The 21,697-nt window shown below is 45.9% G+C and overlaps 1 protein-coding gene across 2 annotated transcripts in view; it reads right to left on the bottom strand.

The window, feature by feature from the left end:
* SH3KBP1 (SH3 domain containing kinase binding protein 1) overlaps positions 1–21,697 on the bottom strand; it is a 361,419-nt gene that overhangs the window by 26,048 nt on the left and 313,674 nt on the right. For both annotated transcript variants that reach the window (XM_036271031.1, XM_036271032.1), the window contains one exon: positions 10,762–10,847. In XM_036271031.1, the coding sequence (XP_036126924.1) occupies positions 10,762–10,847 (86 nt within the window). The remainder of the gene's footprint in view (positions 1–10,761; positions 10,848–21,697) is intronic.

Here is a 21,697-nt window from a genome sequence, read left to right as displayed (position 1 = left end):
AGCCAGGGCTGGTCAACAAGTCTTTTATAAGCAAATATCTTTAGACCAAGGAAAGCATAGATGAGACCTTAGAAAGGGCCAAATGATCAGTTCTAGGTTAAAGAAACTAACAGAACTAAAGGAATTGAGGTAAAGAGACAAAAGAATAAGCTATTTCATCTTAAAGAGGATTCAGACGTTACCAAAAGAGCGGTTTCCTCAATGTCAGACAACTCAGCTGAAAGAAAGAGAGAAACAAGGCTGCGAGGTCGACCTGGGCCCCTTTGATAATTTTATGCAAGCCCCTGGTTTAAAGATGAAAAACTGAACTCAAAACACGCATGAGGCCAGGCCCAGTGGTCTGCTACAGTGGGGTGTGTAACCAGGCTGAGGGCCAGTTTCTTTGTAGGGAGCAAGTCACTCAGGGCCTTCCATCTTAGTCAACAGCACTCTATCTAGACAAAGAAGGAGCAGTCTGACACTCAAAAAATTGAATGCGCATGTGAAACAACAACATCCTAATGTACAGAATTACACAGAAGCCCAAAGTTATGCTTAGTACAAAACCTGAGGAGGAGACACCACCTGTCTGAAGCCCAGCGCCTTTTTCACTGCACAGACAGCCCGGTGCCACCGGAGCTGCCAGAAGTACTGGTGGGCCCCATTCCCCAGCGCTGGGAGAAGCAGAGAACAGAGGTACAAAGTATTTAAAGTGCCCTTAAAAAACACATTCCCCGCCCTGACCAGTGTGCTCAGTGGTTAGAGCATCAGCCCATGGGCTGAAGAGTCTCAGGTTTGATTCCCAGTCAAGAGCATGTGCAGGAGGCAACCAATAGATGTGCCTCTCTCACAGGGATGTTTCTCTCTCTTCCCCCCCCCCCCAAACACTGTCTCTAAAATCAATGGAAAAAATATCCTCGGGTAAAGATTAACAAAACAAAATAATAATCTGACATTCCATGAGTGATTTTAAAAAATCGCAAGCATCGCCCTGGCCAGTTTGGCTCAGTAGTTGGAGCTTCAGCCTGCGGACCAGAGAGTCCAGGGCTCTGTTCCTGCTAGGGGCATGTACCAAATAAAATAAAATAAAATAAAAAATCGCAAGCATCTGTATCTCTATTAAAAAAAATTAACCTGCTAATTGTACATTTCCGGGCAGTGAGTGTTTGCTAGAGCTTCAACACCCACCTCTCTCTGGGGCCTTTTGTTTGCCCCAGACCCACATTTCTCCTCTCCCCAGACCCTCACCTCTGCAGATGAGCGCCTGACCTGTGGTTTTCAAATACCACCTCAAGAACCGGTATGCATGTGTCCATGATAAAGTTATTGGTGGTCATAAAGAGAAAAAGAAGGGCAATACTGTGAGCCCCAGTAAGCTAAATGTGTTCAATTTTAGCCTGGTCTGTGTGGCTCAGTGGATTGAATGTCATCCCATGGACCGAAAGGTCCCGGTTCTATTCCTGGTCAGGGCACATGCCCAGAGTTGCAGGCTCGATCCCCAGTAGGGGGTGTGCAGGAGGCAGCCGATCGATATTTCTCTCTCACATCAATATTTCTATCTCTCTCTCTCTTCTTTCTCTAAAAAATCAATTAAAATTAAAAAAAATATATGTGTTCAATTTTAAAACTTGGAGATTACATCCCTTTAACCAGGTGATGGCATTTGTTTCTTAAAATGTGCTTAATTAGTGAAATAAAAATCAGCACTCACTCCCATTAAAAGCCTATTTTGTTTCGTAGATGAGTCTGTGAAATTCCAAAGATTATGAACAACCTCAGGGAGAGATGACTCAGGCTTGGGGAGGTAGAGAGCGTCACTATAGGTCACCTCGAAGCTAAATAAAGAGGCTTCTTCTGGCTCTAAATCCGGGTTCCCTGTTCCCTTACACCTCATCCTTAGCTTGTCACCACCAGATCTAATAACCTTCTAATGGGTCTCACCAACCTCACTCCTCAAGTGCTCATCACTTTTCTCATTTAATGAATCAAAGGTAGCAAGAGGCCGCGAGGGCCAAGGCCTCTAGACCATACCTTAACAAGAGTCTATGGCTAGAGAAGGGGTTTGAAAACTCAGTTTTCCTTCTTAATCAAGTGTAGCTTGTTTATAATGCTGTCAGTCTGACAAAGGGGCACTTGAGCATGGTTTTCCAGCAGGTGGTAGGTATAGCCTCCTGGATATTTACAAGTCAAACGGGAGCCATAACTGGGCTCTGCCAATCTGTAAGCCACAGGCAGTGGGCGGAGGGGGCACTGTAGGCCAAATAAATGCCATATGCAATCAGAGCTGAACGTCACCTGTTCTCTTCTTGCCTCCACATTCATTCCCAGCTCAGAGGCCTCAGCTGAGCACACTGTGGATGTAACAAAGGTTACTATATAAGTCCCTTTGCTGTGCACGGGCTACTTGAACCCCTCTGCGTTTGTATTCTCAAAGCTATAAATGGTCTCAGCATGTAGCAAAAGCAGAGATGCTCAAGCCATTGGGCTGAAGGAAGAATTCAAGGGCCCTGACCAGAGAGAGGCAGGTGACCGAAATCCCAGGGAGGATACGCTGCCTCTGCACACAGGTGAGCTTCTGGGCCGGACCACAAATGGAAATGACTACGGAGCATTGTGAAGCACTCCAAGCCAAGGGCTGTCTGAGCTGAGCTTGCTGCACACCTGAAGGTCCCTCTGCTCCTCTCGGCTGTCAGTTACTTTTCCTCCGAGCAGGCTGATGGCTGTAGGTGGCTCAGGCAGCATGGCACTGTTCACTCTTTGTGTGTGAGAATAATTCACACCCCCAAATACTCCCATAAGGCCATGCAACATTTCATTTGTTTAATCTCCACCTGCGTTTCCATAGTACTCACAAAACTTTTCCTACCGGCACTCTGAATGCTTGTTGCTTTTGCGTTTATGGGATGTGATGGGGTAAAAGATGTGTGTGGGACTCATCAAAACTAAGTACAAACCCAGCCAATGTGATGGACTGCCAAAGGCCTGGACTGCCCCGAGAGGGGCTGAGCAGGCAGAGGTGGGCACCTCGGTTTTGGTGTGGGCTGATGTTTCTGTGAAGGTCTGTCGGTGGACACTCCCAGTTTATATCTGGGATCAGATTCTTGGAAGTACCAAGGACAGACCTTGCCACCAGCCCATCTCCTCGAGGGCTGTGAGATGATTTTGAAACCAGTGCTGGTTGCCAGCTTGAGCTCATTTACTCAGCACAAACCTAGGCTGTGAGCCCTAAGAGTCTTAGGGGAGAGGTCAGGAACCAGGGGAGAGGCACTGCAGGGAGAGGTCCAGGCACAGAACCTCTTCTGAAATAACCAGGGCCAAGACCCGTCAATCAGAAGTTCAACCTGTTTCACTCCCTTAGTATAAAGCACTTACTGGACCTTAAGCACAATCGCTTGTGCTTTTTGTCATCATGCTTGAGAAAGGCACAGTGCTTCTCAAATAGTCCTGATAGAAAGTAAAGTCTGATCATGGCTTGTGTCCCTGAATAGGATTCAGAGTGGCACGTGTCCACACACACACACACTTCACAGCCTCATCCGAAGACTTGACCCTGATGTAACAGAGATCACATCTTCCTCTTCTCTGCATGAGGAATGTCAGCCATGTTCCTGATCCCCAAGGCCGTGTCTGAAGGTCACTGGTAAAGAGACATTGTCTGTAGGAGCGAGCCGTAGCCCTTGCATGAAATTTCTCATGGCAGAGCGGCTAACCCCAAGAGAGCTGAGAGACACGGCTCACTTGTACACACCGTCAGCCAGCAGTCCATCTGGAACACTCCAAATGTCACTCCTGGGGTGTTCTTTTTTTTATTTTTTATTTTTTTATCCTCACCCAAGGACATTTTCCATTTTTTTGTTCAGATAGAGTGGGAGGGAGAGAGAGAGAGAAACATCGACGTGAAAGGGACACATCGAGTGGCTGCCACCCGCACAACCCAACCAGGGCCGGGGACAAACTGCAACCGAGGTACATGCCCTTAGCGGGAACCGAACCCGGGTTTCTCTGGACCGCAGGCCAATGGATGCTCTAACCGCTGAGCCAAACTGGCCAGGGCTGGGGTGTTCTTTAAGGCAGGTAGGACACAGTATATGTTGTCCCATTAAACCCAAGAATTCACTCAGCTGACCTGAAATGCTACAAGAACCAAAGAGGAAATTAAATATATATATATATATATATATATATATATATATATACAGAAAAACCAACAGCTCAAAGCCAGGGATCTAAGACTTTCCCTTAAATTTATCCAAGAACGCTAAGAAATGACTTCTTAAGGTAAAAGTCAGAAATGTCAAAATAAGTTAAAAATTAAATCACTTGTTTGTAGAGATTTGGTGTCGTAACAAAAATTTTGCGGTAATAGTCACTATTAAATGGCTTCAGATATGTCGTGAAAAGCTTCAGTATACAGAACACAAATTTATAATATAGCATTACTTAAATTTCATGTTTATTGTCCCTTTATTTAATACTAATTGAAACACTGGATATTAAATCTTGGGAGAGTATCTAATCCCAAATATAAACATCTTTCCATGTGAAAATCAGGCTGAAATCACACCATTGTTTTCTAGAGCAAGTAACTTGCCAGAAGCTGAGGAAGAGCTCTTTCCAAGGTCGTGGAGACCTTCTTGGTCAATGTTGACTTCAAATATATTTACTTTTTTGCATACAAAGTCATCAGTTTTAAAATGCTCTGAAGCCATTTTCAAAATCTGTTTTATAAAGATTCTCAGGAAATGAGATGGGCCATTTCAGGACCCAAGGCTGCACTTGAGGGGATACTGTCCCTAGCCCAGCAGTTCCCAATTCAGCATCAGATTCTTGATACTGGCCAGGCTTTCTCAACCTCAGTGCTACTGACATTTGGGGCCAGATGGGTCTTTGTTGTTGGGCTGTCCTGTGCACTGGGGGATGTTTAGCAGCATCCTTGGTCTCTACCCACTAGATGCCAGTAGCACTCCCCACTCCCATCCCCACCCCCATGTTGTGACAACCAGAAATGTCTCCAGACATCATCAAACGTCCCTTGGGAAGAGTGGTTGAAAACCGCTGATGTACACCAACCTCATGCCCTGAAATATCTCGTCCCATGGGTCAGGGAGACCTGGGTTCAAATCCAACACTACTACTCACTAGCCAGTTAACCTTGCCCGAATTGCCTGGATTTTTTTTTTTTATCCCCTGGCCCTTTCCTGTAAAAATGAGTCATTACACCTCCTTTCCAGGGCTAGTGATGGTAAGAAATACACAAAAGGCACAAGATGGCTAGGTGGCACCCCAGTCACTGTTAGTTCCTTCTGTCCTTCCACTTGCTCACTCGGCTACTTTTATTTCACTCACTGAAACCTCAGGATGATGGTAGAAGGCAGGTGACAGAAGGGGGCATGTGCTCGTAACTGTACTGGAGGAATGGTTCTCACACTAGGACATTACATACACAGCTCCATTCTTCAGAAGCAACTATCTGCAAATTGTGCCTAAAAGAGGAATCAGGATGATAAAGGCATGTTCTACTTACAAATATTCTTAGAAAACATTCCTAAGCCTTCCAAACATCTTGTGAATATTCTATAACCAGAGCAGTAATTGTACTTATCAATAACCAGCTAGGCCTCAACTTAAGAAAACTCTGTGGCCCTGGCTGAGTAGCTCAGTTGGTGAGAGCATCATCCTGATACACCAACATTCCATTCCATCCTGGATCCTGGTCAGGGCACATGAAAGAATCAACCAATGAATGTATAAATAAGTGGAGCAACAAATTGATGTTTCTTTCTCTCTCTCTCTCTCTCTCTCTCTCTCTCTCTCAAATCAATCAAAAAAACTTCATAAAACAATATCCTTATTTAACACCTCAAGGGCACTTATTTGTATTACAAAAGGATTCCTCCACAAGCTTTTAGAGAGCTTTTTTTTTTTTTTTTTTTTATCCTCACCAGAGGACATTTTTCCATTTTTTGTTCAGATAGAGTGGGAGGGAGAGAGAGGAAGAGAGAGAGAGAAACATCGATGTGAAAGGGACACATCGAGTGGCTGCCACCCACATGACCTACCAGGGCCGGGGACAAACTGCAACCAAGGTACATGCCCTTAGCGGGAACCGAACCCGGGTCTCTCTGGACCGTAGGCTGACGCTCTAACCGCTGAACCAAACCAGCCAGGGCAAGAGAGCTTTCTTAACACATTTAAAACATAATGATATTTATAAAATACTAGTTTACAGATCACTCAGAAACACCAATATAATGTGTCTAAATAAACACAATTATTTTATAAAGTGGGACAAAGGGGCACTTCTAATCCCATAACTATAAATTAGTTATGTGTATATATATTTTTGACATTGAGACCTCAAAGTGAGTGCTAAGAGAATTACAATTAGCTCTTTTTTTCCTTTTGAACAGCTTTACTGAAGTACAATTTATATACCATAAAGTCTACCCATTTTAAGAATACAAGCTGGTCATTTTTAGTGAATTTACAGAATTGTGCAATCATTACCGCAATCCAGTTTCAGAACCTTTCCAGCACCCCAAATCGATTAGCTCTTAACAGCATTCTTGGGGCGTAGGAAAGTGCTTTTGCATTTCCTGGTCCAAATGAATAGGCCTAGAGGCCTCTGTGAGAGATTGTGGACAAGTTGAAGTTAGTCTTCACAGCTTTCAAACCAGGTCTGTTTCCTAAGTCCACTGACTTTAAAGCTAGGGATACTTAGGGCCAAACTGACTACTACGTGCAGTGTGGCTCTGGGGGTGAGGGGAGAGAGAGATGGAGGGGAAATCCTCAATTTCCTTAAGTGAAGGGGAGTGCTATCCTCATAAAGAGATGGAAGTGGGAACAGTTTCATAAGACTCAAATAGAATGAAAAAAAAAAACAACAGTTAAAACAAAGACGGCAAGCAACTGAAGAAGAATGAAAAGGCTTTTTTCTAAGTCAATTAGCTAAAACAAGATGGCTTAGTTCCCAGGCTGCTTCCCACCTGGAGGCCCGCTGCCATGTGCTTTAGTCGGAAAGGAATGGGAAATCTCTGTAGTATTGAACTAGAACAATAAATCCCGCCTTGCCGTGGGAACTGCAATATATGGCATAATAAAAGTAAATGTTATGGCACTTGACTTCATGGCCTATAATCTCCCATTCAATCGGAACAGAGAGTCTTCCGTCAGCAAGACAAAACCGGACAATTTAATTTTCACTTCTATTCATGCACAGGCCTGTGTTGGAGCGCATCCATGTTTTCTATTATGTTCCCTGAAATATGGCTGCATCGTTTGATACAAACAATATCTCAAACTGACATCAACAACTTAGTTTGGGACCGACTGATTTCATTCTAAATGATAGCAGGCTGACAAAATGCGGAGAGCTGCCCACACGAGCTCTGAAAAAGCCATGTTCTCTAATTTAATATCATAATATTTAAAATTATAGCTTTATTAAGGGGAAACACATTTATTTATAGCTAACGCTGATGATTTCGAATGGCTTTCAGGGCTGTGTTCTGCTCTTCACCGCAGCCCACATTTGGACAGCTTCAATTGTCTGAAGCACTAACAAAACATTCTGGTACAAGTAATTTCCTTCTTGATTCAAAGCAATAAACACATGTCACAAAAGCAGAGATACAAGAGCAGCCGTGAAGAGAGCCAGCCCCTCTGCAATGTCCTATTCTCCTTGAGAGCATTTCTGCATTTGGGCCCAAAGACACTTTGCTTAAAATCCTCTCCTCCCTTGGCCCCTGTGACGTTGCAGGATTCCGCTTTTCCCTTCCATGTGGGCTTTCCGCAGGATCTGATCTTCAGCACTCGGTTCTTTTTTTCCTCATGGTAAGGATTTTATTTTTTCTGTTGACTTGATCATTTCTACATCAATAATATATATATTTTTTAATCCTCACCCGAGGACATTTTTCCATTTTTTGTTCAGATAGAGTGGGGGAGAGAGAGAGAGAGAAACATCGACGTGGAAGGGACACATCGAGTGGCTGCCACCTGCACGACCAACCAAGGCCGGGGACAAACTACAACTGAGGTACGTGCCCTTAGCGGGAACCGAACCCGGGTCTCTCTGGACCGCAGGCTGATGCTCTAACCGCTGAGCCAAACCGGCCAGGGCAACCAATAACATTTTTTTTAAATCCTCACCTGAGGACACTTTTGCATTCATCTTCAGATAGAGCAAGAGGGACCGAGGGAGGAAGAGAGAGAAAAACATTTATGTGAGAGAGACACATCGACTGGCTGCCACCCACATGACCCCAACTGGGACCAGGGACAAACTGCAACCGAGGTAACAGGAACCGAACCCGGGTCTCTCTGGACCACGGGCCGATGCTCTAACCGCTGAGCCAAGCTGGCCAGGGCTATGCCAATAACGTTAGAAATAAGTATCTCTATCTTTTTGCAGCCCACCAAGTGACTTTACATAATTTTGGAAGACCAGATGAAGAAGTTGATAGAGATTTGGTATCCTTTACAGATAAAGAAACCGAAGCTCAGAGAGTATATGTAGTTTATGGAAGGTCGCCCAGCCAGAGAGCAGTAGAATCTGCAACACTCAAACCCACGTGGGCAGATGCCTGCCTTGTGTTCTTGTCTCATGGAAGGTCCTAATCTCTACCTGCCATCCCTGCCTGCATCCCCCCACCTTCAGCCTTCATCCAGCACTGACACCGGGATGTCCGACCAAAGCTCTAACTCAACGTGCTTAAATGAATTCATCACATTTCCCCCCAAAGCAGTTCTTCCTCTAGACATGCTTATTTCTACCCAACTCATTTTTCCGCAGCCACCCAACCCTATAACCTCACAACTAACAAATCATTCTCCCCTTCCCCCCACTCCCAAATCCAATCTGTTACTGAGGCCCAGCCATGATGCTTTTGCATTGCTGCTTCCGCATCTAACCCTTCTTTCACAACCCTTTTGTAAGCAGTTTAATTCTGGCTCTCTCTCACTGCTTCTCACTGGAACTATCAAATCACTCTCGACTCCTAACACCCATCTTTCCTTCATCTCATTTGTTCCACAAAGCTCCATCAGTGATATCTGAAAATTCAGACCTGATCATGTCACTTCAAGTGTCACTTCTTGTGGGAGGCCCCATACACAGTACCTTCACCGACACTTTGCCCCCCGGCTACCCTGCCTTGAAATGGGGTCTGAATGCTAAGCTGCAGCCGTAGAACCAGAACTTAAACAGGCTCATTCCGATGAGTCCTTCTCATTCACAGCCAATCACTGCTCTGTTCTTCCCTGCCCTTTAACCAGGTCAAATACTACAACAGGCCAGCATTTCTATTATTATTGCATCAGCCCAAGCTGTCAGAAGCTCTTGGTCATGCTTCCTGAGAGCTTCTCAAAAGCTGACTGAGGATATAGAACCGTTTCTGGAAACAAAACAAGTACTTTTGGTGTTTCCAGTCACAATGACACAGCCTACACCCAAGCCTTTACAAGATCAGTTAGAGACTGCAGGTCAGCAGTTTTGAAGATGTAACTCTTTTAGCAGGTTCAGAAGAAAATGGCACCCCAGCAGAGGAGTAATCCCAGGTGATGAGAATGATCATGTCAGGCACTCTGCTGCCTCTTACAAGGCCTGCCAACTGTCAGACATTAGTTTCTAAATTGAGCAGCCAAAGCAAATGTTGCTAGAAGTCTTCCACGTCCAATCAATCCCTGATAGTGGCTGCCAGAGGTTAGGGAGGAGGAGGGGGCAGGCGGGAGGTGGGTGTGGTTATAAAAGGCAACAGAGGGATTCTAGTGGTGATGGAATGTTCTGTATCTTGACTGTGGTGGTGCATACACCAACCTACAAGTGACAAAATTATGCAGAACTAAATACACACAAGAACTAGTAAAACTGGGGAATCTGGTGGACTGTATCAATGTCAATACCCTGGTTGTGATCGTGCATTACAATTTAATAAGATGTTACCATTGGGGGAAACTGAGTATAGGGTGTGTGGATCTCTGCATTATTTCTTACAACTGCCTGTGCAATCTATACTTCTTTCAAAATAAAAATTTCAATTAAACAACGGCAAATTCCAAAATTTAGCCCCTCTCTTATGCAAAATATGAGTGTGTGCTAACTTTTGATAGGTCCAAATAAAAGATGTAAAGCTAAAATAAATTAGGTCCTTGAATCTGGACTTCTTAAAAGGGCTGTCACCCAAGTGAGACCACCAGTGGCCTCAACCAGCACACTTGTGACCTCAAACCCACCCATGCATATCCTCAAAAGACTCTCCAACTTTTTTATCGACAGAGACTTTAACTACTTTCCCATTTATCACATGGTGGTATCTTGACCTTGGGAAAACTCACTCATGCTCTGAACTAAGTGGCAATTATACCAAAGCTCATTTTAAACTCAAAGTCAAAACACTTAGTGCTGTGTTTACAATGAACCCTGCCATTCTGCATTCTCACCCATTCACCTCATTATGTTAAAAGCATAAATCACTGCAAAATATGGGTATAAGTGCCAATGCCCACTTTAAAATAAAGGTTTATTCACCATTTCTTTTCATTGGACCTTGCAAGGAATTTGTAAGGCCAGGGAGAGTAAAAATCCCAGGCATTGTGTTTTAATGTAGGAACCTCCCCCGCTTCCCTTGTTTATAAAACTGCAACACCTAAAGCCAACCAAGCTGTTAGCCTTGCATTGAAATAGCTATATTAGTTCTCACCAGGTTGCCTGAAGGGGAAAACTGAGCTGTCCAGTTCCTTCAAAACTGTGCAAAGAGAAGCAAGAACATTCTCCTTACTCACCGATGTCATTGCTGCGGTCCGAGAGCTCCTTGTCCAGGATGCCGGATAGCGAAGTGCCCACCAAGTCAATCTTTGGACCGTCACCCCTACATTCAAAACACAAGTCCAGGCATTTAATAATTGGTGCATGTTCTTGTCATTTTGTCAGGTTTCTTGTTGCACACAAGTTAAGGAGCGTGCTGTGTGTGGGCAGGTGGCACTGTCCCCTGTGAGGAAGCCAGCAGGAGCCAACGAGTTCTCCAGCCACATGGGCCTTGGTGCAAAGCGGCCGACAGACTGGATGCCCCCCTCTCCAGCACACATTTTCAAAGATGGCTATTTTAATAACGACTGTTCAGCAATGCACCTTTAGCCACAAACCCTCCTGCTGGTACACAGGGTACAACGTAGGCCCTGCTCCCGCCTCATGGCCAAATAAGCACCAGCAAACAGTAACTGGGAGCTTCCCTTTTAAGGAGCAAGGAATGCAGCCAATGCTGCTTGTCAAAGGTCAACTACTTTTAACCTTGAGAAAAAGGTTTTCTGGCCTGGGGCTAAGGCATCGGCCAGGCTGTTGACAGGCACAAGGTGTCAAGTTGAGATCTGGCAGCCTGAAAGCTGGCGCTGGGGCACAGCCCTGTAAAATTAGACAGCTCTTGGGTGGGTGCCCCCATGCCCATCAGGACACGCGCGACTTCCCTCTGTATTTGGGCGAGGAGCAGCCCTTGGGGACAGGAATGGGCCTCCAAGATGATGAAAGAAACAGCCCATTCATACATGAGCAGGTTTCTCCAAATTCCTCCAAAAGGGCAGCTCCCAAACGAGATTATCCAAGGTCTGTGATGGCAGTGAAATAGGAAAAAAATGTTGCCTATAAAATGAGAGGGAGAAGCCAGGCGGTTGTTCCCGGGAAAGCAACAGAAATAGTCCATCTCATGGCTTCCGGCAGTCACCTTGGCCTGAGGCCAAACTATACAATGAGTGACAGACGAGGGTATTCAGAGGGCCAAGCCAGGTGGTTCCTACTGTGGAGGGGCTCATGAGCTACATGGGAGAAAGAGACAGACAGACAACCACAAGCCCACATGGTATGGGCTGTGTAAGATACAGGCACATTGGAGTCCTATGGGAAGGACTGGGTCAGTGCAGGGGATATATGCATGGCAGTCCCGGGGCAACTGGAAGAGGTGGCATTACACTTGGGCCTTGGAGGAAAAAAGGAGAAGACATATCAGTAAGGCACATGATTGAGCAAGGAGCAACAGTGGCCAGGGATCCCAGGGCTACAGCCTGAGGTCCTCAGAGAAAAGGAGAGTAGTAGGAAAAGAAAGGCTGGCAAAGGTCAGACTGCTGGGCTGAGTACTAAGGGTTCAGTTTGTTCTGGCAGTAATGGGAGAGAGGGAAACTGAAGCAGATCTATAAACCTGGAGGTAAGGGAGGGAGCTGACATGGCCGACTCCTGAGTTTCTCACTCAAGGGGTGGTAGGGTGGTGGTAGCATTCAATGTGACATGAATATACTGTGATGGTACAGAATACCCAATGGAAGGAAGTAAGGCACTGTCCCCAAATGAACAAGACTGACTCTTAACCTCAAGCATAACCTTAAGCACCCTTGACCAAAGATGAGCAGAGGTGAGAACTCCAGACAACCAGGGCTGAGCCAAATGGGTTGGCCTTCACCAAGAGAAAACTACAGCTCTAAGACGGTCTGGGTGGGTGTGTTATGAGACTTGCTGGGCTTTTCAGAGCTTGGTTGAAGTAAAAGTTCAAGGAGAACATGGAATACTGTACTTGGCAAGGGGAAGCAGCTGGAACTTTCAGAGCAGAGCCTTTATGTCCTGACTCACCTCAACCCCTAAGGTGGTGGGAGCCCTCCTAGGCCAGGTTTCCATAGCAGATTCCTTGTCCATCCCCTGGCTACCCAAGCTCAGGCCCCACAGTGCACGCTCCCTCGGACAGACCCTGAGCCAACAGGAATGGTGGGATTGAGGACATTTATTTCAAAACATTTTATTGGAAGGGCCCCAGAATCCACTAATTTGAATGTAACCTTCTGAATGAAATGTTTTAGAAATGAAGTATTATTAACAGGAAAGCCCTTCCTTCCTTCCTTCCTTCCTTCCTTCCTTCCTTCCTTCCTTCCTTCCTTCCTTCCTTCCTTCCTTTCCTTCCTCCCTCCCTCCCTCCCTCCCTCCCTCCCTCCCTTCCTTCCCTTAATCCTCACCCGAGGACATTTTTGCATTTATCTTCAGATAGAGCAGGAGGGAGAGAGGAGGGAAGAGAGAGACAGAAACATCAATGTGAGAGACACATGGACTGGTTGCCACCCGCATGACCCCAACTGGGGCCGGGGACTATCCACAACCGAGGCACGTGCCCTTAGCGGGAACCGAACCTGGGTCCCTCTGATCCACGGTCCGACGCTCTAACTGCTGAGCCAAACTGGCCAGGGCAGCATTTTCATTTCTTAAAGTCTTCAGGGCACTTAATATTATTATTTGGTATCTGTGGAGCCTGAACAAGTTGGTGCTGTCCTTCTCCAGACTAACAGACTGAACTCAAGTTACACTCACAGCTACACAGTTCTGTCCTTTTGGGAACACGCTAAGGAGCAAAAATGTACAAGAACAAGTGTTCTGTCCAGAGACAGGTCACGCAGGCAACAAAAATCCCGTTAATTCCACTGGGCTGCCTTTGTTTTTGTTTTTTGGCCAAAGAGGAGGATGGTCTGAGGTGACACCCTGGTAGGCAGCTGGTGGGGGGAGTCAGAGGGGGTGTCGATGGGGAGAAGGAGCTTTTTTTAAAAATTTTTAATTTAATTTAATTTTTTTTAATTTAATTTTTCTTACAGATGTTTCTCCTTTTTTACCCCATTGACACCCTCCTCCCCATCCACCCCGCCCCATCCCTGGCTTTGTTGGCCATGTCCATTGGTTATGCATACATACATATAAGTTCTGTGGTTTATCTCTTCCCTCCCCCGACCCCCCCCCTTCTGACGGTTGTCAGTCTGTACACTACTTCTGTGTTTCTGGGTCTACCCTATTCCTCAGACTGTTATGTTCATTATATTCCATATATAAGTGAGATCATGTGGTATTTGTCTTTTTCTGCTTGGCTTGTTTCACTTAGGATGATACTTTCCAGGTCCCTCCATGTCGTCTCAAAGGATAAGAGATCTTTCTTTCTTACAGCTGCATAGTACTCCATTGTGTATATGTACCACTGCTTTTTATCCATTCATCTACTGATGGACACTTGCAAAGGAGAAAATGAACACATGGGAATACATCAAACTAAAAAGCTTCTGGAGAAGGAGCTTTGTGCAGCAGTCGAGCACCTGTATCACAGACCAAGTGGGCTGCTTCGGAACATACGGTTTTTTTGTGCATTTCAGTAACTGTGGAGGCCGGAGCCACTGTTTCCCTCTTTGATTTGACCGCTGGAAGCTTCCAGCCTATCTCGAGGGACTGTGGAAAACCTTCCTGCACATGACAGGCACACCTCGTTTTATGATGCTTTGCTTTATCGTGCTTCACAGATATCGTTTTGTTGTTTTGGTGGGGTTTTTTTTGTTTTGTTTTTACTAATTAAAGGTTTGTAACAACCCTTTAATGGAGCGAGTCTATTGGTGACACTTTTTTTAAACTATATTTTAAAATTAAAGTACGTACATTGTTTTGCTTAGATATAACACTACTGCACACTTAACAGACTACAGTATAGTGTAGACTTAACTTTAAAAAAAAATAAATTTTATTTTTTGATTTTAGAGAGAAAAGAAGGGAGAGGGAGAGAGAGACAGAAACATCGATCAGAGAGAACATCGATTGGCCGCCTCCTGCATGCTCCCCATTGGGGATTGGGCCCACAACCTGGGCATGTGCCCTGACTGGGAATTGAACCGGCGACCTCTTGGTGCAGGGTTGATGCTCAACCACGGAGCCACACCAGCTGGGCTAAACATAACTTTTATATGCGCTGGGAAACAAAAGAAATTGTGTGACTTGCTTTATTGCAATAGTCGCTTTATTGTGGTGGGTCTGGAGCTAAACCTGCAATACCTCCGAGGTCTGCCTGCCTATCTGCACTGTGCTCACCTTATCTTGGGCTCTATTACTTTTTTATCCTTACTTCCTCTTTATTGTCACTCTCAACAACTTATTTTTTTTTTATCCTCACCTGAGGACATTTTTTTCCATTTTTTGCACAGATAGAGTGGGAGGGAGAGAGAGGAAGAGAGAGAGAGAGAGAAACATAGACGTGAAAGGGACACATCGAGTGGCTGCCACCAGCACGACCAACCAGGGCCGGGGACAAACTGCAACCAAGGTACATGCCCTTAGCGGGAACCGAACCTGGGTCTCTCCGGACCGCAGGCCGATGCTCTAACCGCTGAGCCAAACTGGCCAGGGCCAACTACTTATTTTTTGAAGGTTACCTCAAAGCCTTTTGGTAATGGTGCAGGGTAAAAAGAAGTACTTTTAAAGAAGAGGATGCATATCAGTAGCATTTGAAATGTTCATCTGTTTTGGACCAGTTCTGGGAGCATATGCTAAAGAAACAGTCTAAAATACCCAAATGGATTTTGCAAGTTAATATGTTTATCACAGTGTTGTTCGTAATAACGAAAAACTGAAAAGAACTAGAATCTGTCATAAATATGGGAACAGTAGAATAACCTATTAGGTATTTGGTATAGCCATTGAAATCATGTTTATGAACAGTTTATGACAACAGCCTGTTATGATGTTATCAAGAAATAAACACAAATTTAAAGCAACATGAACCTCAATGCAAATGCACCCATGTACACTTCTGATATATTAGGAAGAGGGATTTTGTTAAAGACTGGAAAAATATCTAATGGTTATTCCAGGGTAGTCTGATGGGTGATTTCTAGCACCCAGTTCAGCACCTGGTACATGTCAGGGGCTCAAAAACACTTGTGGAAGTAATGAATATTTGCCTTTCTTTCTGAAATGAGGATGCATTGTGTATTTGTACAATAAATGCATTTTTTTTCCCAAAAGACAAAATTGTGTGACTCTCAGTATGATCATACCTATGTAAAACCAATGAAACAAACCAAATCATACATAGAAAGAAGATGGGATAAGACTATCCTCGCGATAGTCTTACTTTTCCTTCCTTTTAAAGTTCACCTTTAATACTAGAGGCTGTACAATTCATGCAGCTTCTGCTCTTTCTCCTTTCTCCCCAACAGTATCATCAAGGTAAAAGGTGATATTGCCTGCCCCCTGCTACAAATTCTCCTTTAAGAATCTCCCTGACCACAGGTACCTGTGGGATCACCTGTGACCACACCTGGGAACTCACCTTGGGGGGTGTAGAGTCAGTTACAAATCCTAGACTGAGAGGCCCAGGTCAGGAGGGTCCACCCTGAGGAAAGAGTTAATACCATCCTTCCCCAGAGTCTAAAGTGACAGCTGAGTTCAGATGGGAAGGAAATTGGGATCCCCCATCTCTCTTCTGAGCCCCGATCCCTCATATCAAGAGCCAGACACAAGCTTTCAGCTGAAATTATCTTCTATACAGGGCCAGAAGCAAGCCTATTTTGAAAACACAGTAGGTGTAGTTTTAAAAAAGGTCTGATCCTTCCAAGTAGGGAAGCTGCAGCTGGTGTTTTGACAGAGTTCAGACTGTGGGTGTATAAGCGTTTTACAAAGCCTATTTGTAAATGCCTTTCACTGTACTTATAGACTCTTACAACAATGCTAATGAAGTTCAGTTCTGAAAAATACCAGGATTTCTGAAATCCTCCAAAACATGTGTTTGGAGCAGCTGACGCCCAATGAGGCTGCGGCCCTCAATGGTCCCTGCTCTCCTCCTGTATGTCCAATACACAGATATCTTGCCAAGAAGGATTTTAATAAATTCAACAAAAGAAAACACGGCCCATCCTTTTGCAATTTACTAGTTCCTATGAGGGTTTTTGTATGTCATGTTTCTCTGCCCACAGCTGTTAAATAAAAGGAGAAAATACAAGCAAGCAGGCATATCAACACATATCCAAAGATATCAGAACAAGGTTTTCCTTACTCGTTTCTGATTTTTAAATCAAAATAATGTTACTTTCTCGTATTTTTCTCAGCAGTTTGGGTTATGGACACTTAAAACACATGAGTTGGCCCTGGCCAGTTTGGCTCAGCGGTTAGAGCGTTGGCTTGTGGTCCAGAGAGACCTGGGTTCGGTTCCTGCTAAGGGCATGTACTTCAGTTGCAGTTTATCCCCTGCCCTGGTTGGGTTATGCAGGTGGCAGCCACTCGATGTGTCCCTTTCACATCAATGTTTCTCTCTCTCTCTTTCTTCCTCTCTCCCCCTCCCACTCTATCTGAACAAAAAATGGAAAAATGTCCTCAGGTGAGGATTCGAAAAAACACACACAAGTTGGATAGGCAACTAGAAGCTAAAAGTCTCCTTGTTTACTGGACAGGGAACCTAAATCAGAGAATGAGTTGACTAGTCCAAGGACACCAAGCAGGATGAAGTGGAACCTACAACCCCATAAAAATAATAGCAGCAACTGATAACTGATGGCCTACCATGAGCCAGGCATGAGGATCACCCCTTTCACACATTATTCCATCATCACAACCACTCCTTCAAATATCTACTCTGCCTCATGGACACAGAGCTGCACGGCCCAGAGCCTCCTTCGGTGAAGGGCTGGGTGTCTCTGCTCCTGGCAGTGCTGTTGGCCCCTCCAGGGACTGCCCCAGCTGCAGGGAGGCTCCTCGGCTGAGGCACACCCTTTCCAGGGCGGACTACAATTCATGCTACAGCAACCTTGGCTATTTCAGTCTAACATGGGACAAAATGCTGACTCAGAAACTTGTTTCTGGAGAACCTTACCTGTGATGCCCTGATTTTCATTATATAGATCAGGACACAGGCTCGGTAGGATTAAGCCACTTGCTGACGAAAGGTTATACAAGTAGTGCAATAGGGGGGTCTGGATTTGAACCTACTAACTTTGACTCCAGGGCCCAAGCTCCTGACCACTTGTCAAAGTTGCTTCCCTCGGATTCCTGGTCACGCGGCTGGTGAATCATCAAGGATGCCAGGCAGCCCGTCACCACAGCTCACTGGCAGCTGTGTAAATTGCTTTTGCTCCCCAAGTTAAAAAGTACTACTAATAAACAAAAATCACACACCTGACCCACCCTGCAGGCCTGCTCTTCCCACTCAGACGTGAGACATGAGATCAGGTATGTGCACAGTCAGAAATATGGAAGGTGCGCCATGTGCATCCCTTGAGAACATGAGCTCAGCCAGTGGCATGGCCCAATTTAGCCCAAGTTGGGACAGTTAAGCCAAGACACATGGCCTGGAAAAGGTGTTGGAGTGCACAGGAAACCAAGGCAAGGAAACAAGTAAGTAAATAAATTCGCAGCATTAACAGCAGCAACAAAAATACCACCAAAAACGCCCCATAGTCTTTCTGGAGGTGAGTGGTGATGAAGGGAAAAAGAGTGAACAGCAATTCCCACTGAACAAAGAGATCCCAAGTCCCGATGATGACTCCTTGGAAGTCCTCTCTCCCTGCCATCAAAGGATCTACGACTATAATGTAAATGTTTAAGCTTTAACTGACTAAAATTTGTTACAGGGGGGGAAAGAGCTGGGAAGAGAAAGAAAGGAAAAGAAATAGAAAAGCCCATCCTCTACGCTGAGGAAACCACTGAAGTACACGCCGCGAATCCTCTATTTTTCTCCAGATTTCACCCCACCCAGGGGTTGTCAACTCATGCGGATGATGGCAGATGTCAAATGTGAAGATTCTAGACAAATGACTTGAGTTACCCTGTCTCTTTCTTGCTCCAACTCCGCAACCTCGGTTTATTGCCCTCAACTAATGTAAAGCCACCAGGTCCTATAGTTTAGTTCCCTTGTCTTAGTCCAACTGTGCACTGAGGATGAGGCCAACGGAAGGAAATGCTCCCCCTCCTGCTTTCCTGGCCGCCCACTCATCACATCTCAGACTTGGGCTCTGACTACTAAAACTGAATACAGATTACCCAGGTCCAGCCCCCAATTTTTTATGGACAAGGGTCCTGTGCTCCAAGGACAGGAGTTATGTGCCCAAGGCCACACAGCTAATTGCTGGCAGAGCTGAAGCCGGATGGAAGCTTCCTGATGCCCAATCCTATCTTCGCCCACCACACTCGGGATGGCAATAATCAAAATGAGCATCCACATGCACATGTTTTATGATTCCAGATATTTTTTTTCCTCTCTCTTGGGTAAATAAGAGGGCTCCACTCATCTGTGAAGGTAGCAGATGTGAAGCCGGTCCTTCAGAAGCATCCTGCACTGGCAAGTTGCTGCCCAGGGAGGTTGAATCCTTCCATCAGGAAAGGACAAAACTGTAGCAGTAGTAAGCCCCGTTTCCTTCACTCATCAGCAGGAGGGAAGGCAGAAGGAGCCTCCTCCTACTTTCCCAGAAATGCTGACCCAAAGGCTCTGCTGATATCTGTGGAGTCCCTATATGCCCACCTGGGGGCCAAGAATGTCCCAGGAATCACACACACTTATTTTTTTTTTTAATCCTCACCCGAGGACACTTTTCCATATTTTGTTCAGATAGAGTGAGAGGGAGGAAGGGTGGGGGGGGGGAGAGAGAGAGAGAGAGAGAGAGAGAGAGAGAGAGAGAGAGAGAGAAACATCGACGTGAAAGGGACACATCCAGTGGCTGCCACCCGCATGACCCAACCAGGGCCGGGGACAAACTGCAACCGAGGTACGTGCCCTTAGCGGGAACCGAACCCGGGTCTCTCTGGACCGCAGGCCGACGCTCTAACCACTGAGCCAAACTGGCCAGAGCTCACACACACTTTTTGACTGCAAACTTTCCATTTAAATGTGGGACAACTCGTCCGGCCGGTGTGGCTCAGTGGTTGAGCGCCGACCCATACACCAAGCGGTCGCCAGTTCGATTCCTGGTCAGGACACATGCCCAGGGTGTGGGGATCATGCAGGATGTGGCCAGCTGATGTTCTCTGTCGTCGATGTTTCTATCTCTCTCTCCCTCTCCCTTCTTCTCTCTGTAAAATCAATAAAGAAAAAAAAAAAAAAAGTGGGACAACTTGAGCCAGTCCATGGGCACAAGGAGCGGGAAGCAGAGTAGTTTTTCTGGCAGCTCTCCCCTTGCACTGTGTCCTTGTTTGTATGAGCACAAACAAGCGTGGCTATTTATAGTTGGTGAAGACACGTTGGAAGGTGATGGGACACTGCCCACTCAATTCTCCTCCAAATTTCTGTTCTTTGTGCAGACTCTGCAAGCGTGTGTGGAAACAGGCCTCAGAGCTCATCCAGGGCATGACAAGCCCACACGACACCCCCCCACCCCCACCAAGGCAAAAGGATGATGACATCCACAGCCCTCATGTGCAAACCCACAGCTGGGCATCTCAGAGGGGCAAAGGGCTTTAAAGATGCCTGGAGGAGGGGAACTCTGAGAAAAGTTTGTGGGGGTGCCACTTAGCGGAAGAGTGTTCAAAGAAACAGCCCATGGAAAAAGCTTTATATGAACCAATTAGCACTGTGCCTGTGTGAGGTGTCACTACCTCCTACTGTTTCCCTGCCCGATTCTGGCCATTACTGGCAGGAAAATCAATGTGCCTCAGTCTGAACTGGCGCTAAACCCTGCCATGGCTGTTGGTTCTCGCTGCAGGGAATAAAATTCATTCTAAGTGTGAGTGGAAAGAAGTAAAGAGCGAAGGTTGTACACACCAATGAAATGAGGTCAGCAAATAATGCAGGCATTCCTCTGATGTGACATGGTCAGTGCCCTGTGGGATTCCTATGCTCTAGAAATCAACTGTCCTCCCTGAGTCCCCAGCCTTCCCTGAGCCCATCTCCTCTGGCTCTCTCACCGAGCTCTGGGGGAGGCTGCTCAAGCTTCCGCCCACCGAGAGACCTCCTGATGTGTTCTCTGAGGGGGTCCACATTTCCTGACTCCTGTGGAGCTACTAAGCACGAGCTGCTTGTAACCATGTAGGAACCCCTGTCCCACCAAAGCCACCCATTGAGCTCTCTCAAGGGAGGAAGAGAAGCATGTATTTGCTGAGTGCCCTTCCAGTGCCAGGCAAGGAACCAGGGGCCTGAGGTATGGTGGCTTGTTAAAATCTGCATATCTGGGCGAGGTAGGCCTCGCTGTGCCATTTTGCAGAGGCAGAAACTGAGACCCAAGGAGGTGTGCACCCGGCCCAAAGTCACAGGGTGAGTAAGTAGAGGGGTGGGTTTTTAACCCCAGTGTGCCTGGCTCTGAAGCAATGGGTGGGCAGGAACCATGTCTTGCTTGGTTACCATAGTTAACTATTATATAGAAGAGGGCCTGGTCAAATGTAGGCACTTGATAAATAGCTGAGACAAATGAATGACACCAGTCTTCCTTGGCATTCACTATGGTGGCGGTTCTCATAGCATGGTCAGCCAACCAGTAACAGCGGCCGCAGCCTCATCGGGAGCTTGCTAGAAATGCAAATTCTCTGGCCTTAACCCATCCCTACTGAATTACACACTTCAGAGCAGCGATCTATGTTTTAAAGCCCGCAGGTGATTTCAGCGCACCCTCAACCGTGAGACCCACGGATCAGGATTTGCTCCACCTTCCCTTCGTCTAGCTTCCATGACATCACATCCCACCTACCCTTTCCAACGGCATAGTTCTTCCTCCACTTGATAAATAACCATTTCCCCCACTGTTGTGGTCGCTCTCTTCTTTTCTCCATAATCTCCCGGGGTGATTTTAGCCATTCCATGCTTATAACTACCATCTATGAGCCAACAACACCCACCTCTGTAATTTCTAGCCAAGATTTCTCTCCTGAATTCTCCCAAGGCGTGTCTTGCTTCCAAATTGTAGAAAAGAAAGGAAACAAACATCACACAATGCATCACTAGGACTCTTGGAAAAGACATTTGGAATA

The sequence above is a fragment of the Molossus molossus genome, unplaced genomic scaffold (genome assembly GCF_014108415.1).
Source record: "Molossus molossus isolate mMolMol1 unplaced genomic scaffold, mMolMol1.p scaffold_m16_p_2, whole genome shotgun sequence".
Taxonomy (NCBI): domain Eukaryota; kingdom Metazoa; phylum Chordata; class Mammalia; order Chiroptera; family Molossidae; genus Molossus; species Molossus molossus.
Note: the sequence above shows the minus strand (reverse complement) of the source record. Positions and strands in the feature narration are given on the sequence as shown.